The sequence below is a fragment of the Tauraco erythrolophus genome, chromosome 3 (genome assembly GCF_009769465.1).
Source record: "Tauraco erythrolophus isolate bTauEry1 chromosome 3, bTauEry1.pri, whole genome shotgun sequence".
Lineage (NCBI taxonomy): Eukaryota > Metazoa > Chordata > Aves > Musophagiformes > Musophagidae > Tauraco > Tauraco erythrolophus.
The window spans coordinates 2,750,966-2,757,843 of record NC_141467.1 but is presented as its reverse complement, the minus strand read 5'-3'; the positions used below and the strand labels follow the sequence as shown (position 1 = coordinate 2,757,843).

Sequence of the window (6,878 nt, the reverse complement as noted above, 5' to 3'; positions counted from 1 at the left end):
TAGGCACCAGTCAATAACCTGCATAGCAGAATCTCATGCAGATTCTGGATAAGCATCTCCTCCAGACTGAAGATCTCAAAGCCCATGTTTCAGGAACAGCAACATTGGTTTGTCAGCAGGGTGCTAAAGGGGAACGGGATGAGCGCAGCCCATGGCTTTCTGTGTAATGGACTCCCAAAGGCTTGGAGTCGTGCCTGCAACCTGTTCCTTGAGTGAAAATCACTTGGCCCCTTCCTGGCTGGTGAGTTCCTCTATTCTGTGTTGGCTCAGTCTTTGCTCAGGTCAAGCAATCCTGAAACCAATATGAGAAGGGAAAGGAGTAAACGTGCTTGGTGCTGTTTCAACATCTGCAGATATGTCTTTGCTATGGAAGCTTACCAAATGGGCATTTCACAGATTAGGCTTTCCACTTCGAGAAAATATTGAAGACATGAGATCACACTACAATGTTACAGTAAAGGGGGGGTCTGTTCCAGAGGAGAAGGCAAGCATCATTTCCAGCTCTTATCCTCCTTAGGGGGAATAATATCTACCAAAGAAGAGGATGCTGTTGGTTGGGTTGTGTTTGATCAAGAAAAGAAAAGGGTGGTCAGCCCTAAATTCTTCGAACTCAGAAGAATGTTTAGTGTCTCCCATCATCCCTGCTAAGCCAGCCATCTCAGTGCCCTCTTCATTGACTTCCATGTACGCCTGATGGATGGCCGCAGACATCTTCAGGCTCTTTGCTGAAGAGATGCCAGAGAGATTGGCCGAAGGGCTGAACAGGTCGGTCATACCCAAGGCCACTAAGACAGATGTGAGGTTATATTTTTCCTCAATCTTCATGCGTGGGAGGTACACTTTCACTCTCTTCTTTTCCATCACATTGGGACTGGTCCACTCCGCAAGTTTTTCAAAGCTGATTTTGTTCTCAAGCTGCAAAGAGAGGCAGGGAATGAAATGCCTGGGGTGTGAATACAGCTTTTTCTTACCATTCATTTTAATCAAGACTGTCATAAAAAAAACAAACCAGAATGGATCCTGAAGTGCATCCTGTCAAAATCCTTCCTGTAGTTTATTATTTGCCTCACCAGTACCACCAGTGTTGCTGTCCTTTTATTCAGTTCCTTACCCACCTGACACATTCCCTTCTGTCCAGCTAATCTTGTGTCTCATGAGGCACAAACCAACATTTTCACAGCCTAGCAAATCAGTCAGCTTGTGAAAGAGCTTGCAAAAAAAAAAAATCACAAAAATTCACCTACAGTTGAAAGTACCTAACAAATGCAAACTTTTCTACATCTTAATAACTCTACTTTATAACATAATTCCAAAATAAGAATAATGGATTTTACAGTGCAGGTTGCATCACTTTTTCCCCTTACTTGAGTGCAGATAGGTAATTTGATATCACCTTGATAACTTTATTTTAAATGATGGCTATTTGAATTCTGATTTTTTTTGCCACTTCTTTCAGAAATCCTGCATGAAGTTAATCCAGTCCACCTGACTGAATCAAATTAAGGTTTTGAGTTTTGTTTCTCCCTTGCATGTGTCCACTTTCATTTCCTCTTTGCCAAGACGAAGACAAAAGTTTCATTGAATTTTGCACAGTTAGTAGATTATATTTGTATTCTTGCCTCACTGCATACTGGTCTCAGTTTTCTCTTTTTTTTTCTTTAAAGGACAAAACCATTTTTTTTACTAGTTTATATTTTTCATTCCATGAAGACACAATCAGAGCAATTTTTGAAAGCAGCCCATTCATGATGTTTAATGAGGATTTTGTTAAAAAAAAAAATCATTAATGATTCCTGCAAAGAATGCCTAATCTCATCAGTTTTAGCAAAATTTCCTCAATAGTTTATATGGGGATGTGGGTGAAATTACCTTTCAACAAAAAAAAAGTATCTGCCCATGTATACATCCTCTTCTGCAGAGCTATAGCAGCACTTTGCTCCTTTACCTTCTATTTTATTAGACTCAGTTCAGGGCGCTGCTATGAGGCCAGTCTCTGCCCGAGCACCTGGTAGCACATGGGGGGCTTTTGTGCTCCCCTGCATGCCCAGCACAGTCGTGGTGTGGGCAGCTGGGATGTATGTGGACAGCAAAAGGTCAGCCAAGTCCCAGCGAAGTGACAACACTTCTGCTTCCCTGCCAGGGCCATACCTGCTCCAGGCCAGAGACATCATCAGGCAGCAGCACCAACATGCTCAGCTCCCCGCTGGCGTACGGAAGCTCCAGGATCTTCATTTTCTCTGCAGCCACCACTGCCACGCTGAAGGTGCTGTTCTGACACATCATTTGCACAGGTCTGCTTTCTCGCTGCAAAACACAAACGTGAGACAACGTGACCGGGGAGGAATTTTTTATTTTAAGCAGGCAAAAACGTACAAGCCCTTTGAAAGGGGCAGGACTTGATCTTCGAGCACGTTGCCTTTGGGGAAGAGCTGTGTCTCCGTTTTCCTCTCCTGCCTGCTGGTGTGCCCTGGAAGCCCGGTCAGGCACAGCGCTGGCAAACCACAGCACGTTGTGTGTGTGACACCCAGATCGCTGGCTGGGCAAGGTGACAGCCTGGCTCCCTGGCCACAAGCTGTGCCCGTGCCCCCCTACCTCTGTCACATTGAAGGGCACTTCCCGAGTGTGATCTGCTTGAAACGCCGTCTTCCATATCCCTTTGAAGTAAATGGCATTCACAAGGACCAGCGCGGTGTCGAGGTCAACAGAGCCTGGTTCAAGGAAATCTTGGATCTGTCCTTTAAGGAAGAAGCAGGGCAGAGAGTGGTAAGTTTCATAGCAGTAGTCTTGCATTTTAGAGGTCAATAGACATGCTGCTGCTTGACTTCCTCTTCTTCAAAAGTCTGTATGTGGAATTCAGGTTCATGAGGATGATTTAATACAGAATGACTGGCACCTGGCCAGACGTTTCTGCAAGAAGACAAGTAGGTTCAAGAGTGGTATACAGCCCCAGGATATTTCTAAGCAGTGCTTGGAAAAAGATTTATATAGAAAAGAAGGAACAGAAGAGGGAAGCAACAATACAGATTTTCCGTTTCTCACTGTGCTTTTCTCACACTTCACTCTTGTTTTTCCTCCCACCTAAGCATGATAAATGCACACAAACTCCTGAATCATTTCTTTCCCACCATCAGCCTAGTGCGTGCATTGCTTTCTTCGCTGGAAGCCCACTTGTCACCCATCCAGCACATGCTTGTAAAATTATGCCAATATTCTAGAGAAGCTGGAACTAACCTTGCACGAGTTAAGCTCTTCAGGCACAAAAAGTGTGCATATCCTGGCACCTCTGCCTTTGCCAGATAAGTTTAAAACACACTGTCACTACCACACAGGTGCAATAGAGGCAATAGAGTCATCCTTCTCCACAGGAAATATTCACTAATGGGGAGAGGAGGAGGAAATTTCTCCACTAGTGTTTAGTCTTTGCAGAAGTTGTACAAATACAGCTGCGAAAGGGAAATGTATTTCAAAATCTCGTCTGACTTTACCGTTTGTCTGATTTTCCACCCAGGAGTTAATGAGCTGTCTGGCTTTATCTGATCCTGTTTTGAAGTTGACCATTTCCATACCTGCTCTGTACAGTTTCTTCACACATTTTAAGTAGATCTGTAAAGACAGCAATTGTAGCCACCAAACCAGTCATTTTTTAAAAACAGTATATGAAGATGAAACACAATAACATATGACTAAAAAGATTTTTATAGTGATGCCATGCTTAGGCTGTTCTCATTGCATACTTCCTGGAAGAACCTGCTAAAACTGGGCCAGAAAAATTATTCTGATCCATGACATTTTCAGATCTGATATTTTTATTACTTGATTGTCTTAGAGTATATATTAGATATGTTTAAATATTTTATCGAAAAAAGTCTGATCTGAAAACACTGTTTCAAGTTCATTTCAGAGCGTTTCATTATCGTTATGTCCACTCCTTTTTTTTAAAAAAAAAGCATTTTTCCTTATTTTTGAACGTAAGATGTTTCTTTGATTTAGAGTATTTTTATGTTTTGTTTTGAAAATGTCAAATGAAAGACTTTGACACTTTCAAAAGTTGGTTTTGAGGTGAGATTTTTCAAGTGAAGAAATGTGCCGAAGTCAAATTATTTCCTGAAAAGCACAAAATCAATCTATTAAAAGGAAAAGGCTCTGGAGGAGCAGGCAGCGAGGGGGGAATTACTCTACCAAATAGTTTTGTTCATTACATCATTCATTTTTTAATAGAGCCGTCTTTTTGCCTGGAATTGTTTTCCATTCAGGCTATTGTCAAGGCTGTGGAAATCCAGACCAGTGGAAATCCAGACCAGTGGGAAATACTGGATTAACAGATCACCTACTCTGTCCAGACCTCCTGGATTACAGGTTTATACAGGGTGAAATTAGTGAGAAATCATTCTGAAGTCCAACTCACCGGTAGGATTGGATATGTCTTTTCAGCATAGAGTCTGTTGGCAATGTGGAGTGAATAATTGGCTTTTGGTGCTGTGATATCAGAGAGAAGTTCTTTAAACAGTATATGGATGTTCACAGACTTGCCACACTGAGTTGTTGATAAGAAGATAAAAAGGTATAGCTGTTAGCTTATTTTACTAGGAAGAGAATTATTTATAAGGTGCAGATAAATATAGGAAAATACACAGTGTTTGGACATTTACAAATGAACACGTACTACAGTCTAAAAGCTGCATGGAAGGGGTATTCAATATAAGCAATTGATGATATATAATTAATTGATAGCATATGATTATGGATATGCATCCAGCTGGTATGAATTTGTAATTATGTAATTAATTAAGGTTTAGGCCCTTCCTACAAAAGGCGGGCCATTCCCCCCGGCTGTGGGAGATGTAGCAACCTGCTGTGGAGCTGCAGCCTGTGTTGGTGAGCAACATCTGGTGACCCTGATGTGATTGTAGAATAAAGAGACCCTGACTCCCTCAGAAGAGCCAGAGCGAGAATTCCTTTGACAAAGAAGGTAAAGCTGCTACCCTGACAGAAAGAGGGAAGCAAGAATTTATGGAGTCAGAATGTTCAAAATGTTAAAATCTTTGAGACTATTTAACTGGGTCTCTGCTCACCTTAAAGCCTTAAAAAAAACTGGCAAACAAAAAGGGGAAATTATGGATAGCCATCCAGCTGGTATGAATTTGTAATTATGTAATTAATTAAGGTTTAGGTCCTTCCTACAAAAGGTGGGCCATTTCCTCCTGGCTGTGGGAGAGGCAACAACCTGCTGTGGAGGAGCTGCAGCCTATGTTGGTGAGTAACATATGATGACACTCATTCTAGGCAATAACAAGCAGAAACCTCAGTGTTGAATCTGAAACCTTATGGCTTGGGAGTGAGGTGACAAGAAGTAAAATTCAAGTGTCAATGATTGCAATTAGTGAGTTGTCATAGATATAGAGCCTCTAGTCACCAGCTTCTGCTCATGTTTTCATGGCAGCTTTCTGCTGAAGCTACAGATGGGAGAAGAGTTCTAGATGACAAAGGAGTCAGGAATTGTCTCATAATATAGTGAAAAAATGGATCAGCTGTTGAATGCCCCCAAGAATAGTGTTCCAGGTGGCATAGGCTAAGAGTGTGTAAGAAAAGTGCACAATGATGAACAGTGTCTGGGGTTTCATTTTATGAGAAGGAGAATTGTGTTGAAGGAGAATTGCTTTTGAAAGAGTGTGGTTACCTTCCAGCCTTTGAGACTTCTGGGCTTTTTTCTACCAAAACTTCTTCCTGCCCTGCTTTGGAGAGTTTCAGCTGTAAGTCTGACTGCTGTACCCTGGCTCCAGGTGCTGAGCCCTGTGCTGTCCCCCAGCAGCACTTGCAGGTGTGCAGATGTTCAGCTATGCAAGAAGGTAGCCTGGTGTCCAAACCATCCTATCCTGTTCTGTTGCTTGTTCTGGTGCAACATGTACAGCCTATCTTCTTTTTCTGTTTTCTTTCTTTTTTTTCTTTTTTTTTTTTAACTTACATCTCTTAAATTAAAAGCATTGGCAAAACTTTGGGAAAGTGTTGCACCTACTTAAGGCACAGTCAGAACTGTCTATTCTCAGGAGAAAAATGTGAAACAGAAATAAATGTACCTTAGGTTTCTGTACCTTGGTCTGAATAGTTCCTCCAAGTCCTGCAATTTTGTCAAAGTGAAGAACCTGCAATTGAAAGTAGCCATAGAAGGTCTGATTAGCACACAGATAAACTGAGAAGTTTCATGTGAGCTTTAAATCATTTTTTTTACTACCTGTGCCACACTGAAAATTTGTGACTGTGATCCTCAGCTCAGATCCCTTTTTTTCCAGTTCATGGTATTCAGTCTATAAACCAGCTATGACATTACTGTATTGTATTTGTAACTGTGACTCTAGTTTTCTGAATATTTCATCTTTTGTGTATTACAAGTTTTCCTTTCCACCTGGAAGGAATCATATCTGTGAGATAATATAAGCTGAAGCAAGAGTCCTGCCTTAACTATTCTTCAGGACTGCTCTTTCTTAATGGAACCAAAGGCCATACTTGCCTTTCCTGGGGAAAAGCAATGGCAAGTGAAAACTCAGCTCCGGATCCAAACCTCACAATTTGGAATGCCATTCTTTTTCTAGGCAGATTTGAATCCACTGCCAAATGTGACTATATGACTTTCTCCCCTCAACTGGAGAAAGTCCCAAAGATGTTACTGTGTTGAACAGGATCAAAAGGTATTTGTATCCATCTACATAACTTACCTTCTCCATCTGATACTCAGTGTTACCTCTTACTCCCAGATAAACCATGGCCAAGGCTGCAATGATGTTCAGGGGGGAATAAAAGATGTTGTTGCTGGCATGGTGGACTTTCAGCTCTTTGAATACATCAAAAGAAAATTCTGCATTTGCTGCACTGATGGAGCCCAT

The 6,878-nt window shown here is 41.6% G+C and overlaps 1 protein-coding gene across 3 annotated transcripts; it reads right to left on the bottom strand.

Annotated features, from left to right (window-relative positions):
- Window positions 1-513: 513 nt before the first annotated feature.
- LOC104372966 (ovalbumin-related protein X) lies at window positions 514-6,878 on the bottom strand. Of its 3 annotated transcripts, none has more exons than XM_086608416.1 (7): window positions 6,711-6,878; window positions 6,075-6,140; window positions 4,406-4,534; window positions 3,481-3,603; window positions 2,593-2,730; window positions 2,149-2,304; window positions 514-915 (listed from the first exon to the last, which is right to left on the bottom strand). In XM_086608416.1, exons 1-7 carry the CDS (start codon window positions 6,876-6,878, stop codon window positions 514-516), a joined length of 1,182 nt encoding a protein of 393 aa, XP_086464542.1. The 3 variants fall into 3 exon arrangements, with proteins under 3 accessions (XP_086464542.1, XP_086464544.1, XP_086464543.1); XM_086608418.1 differs by having other exon boundaries at window positions 6,090-6,140; XM_086608417.1 differs by having other exon boundaries at window positions 2,593-2,735; window positions 3,486-3,603; window positions 6,090-6,140.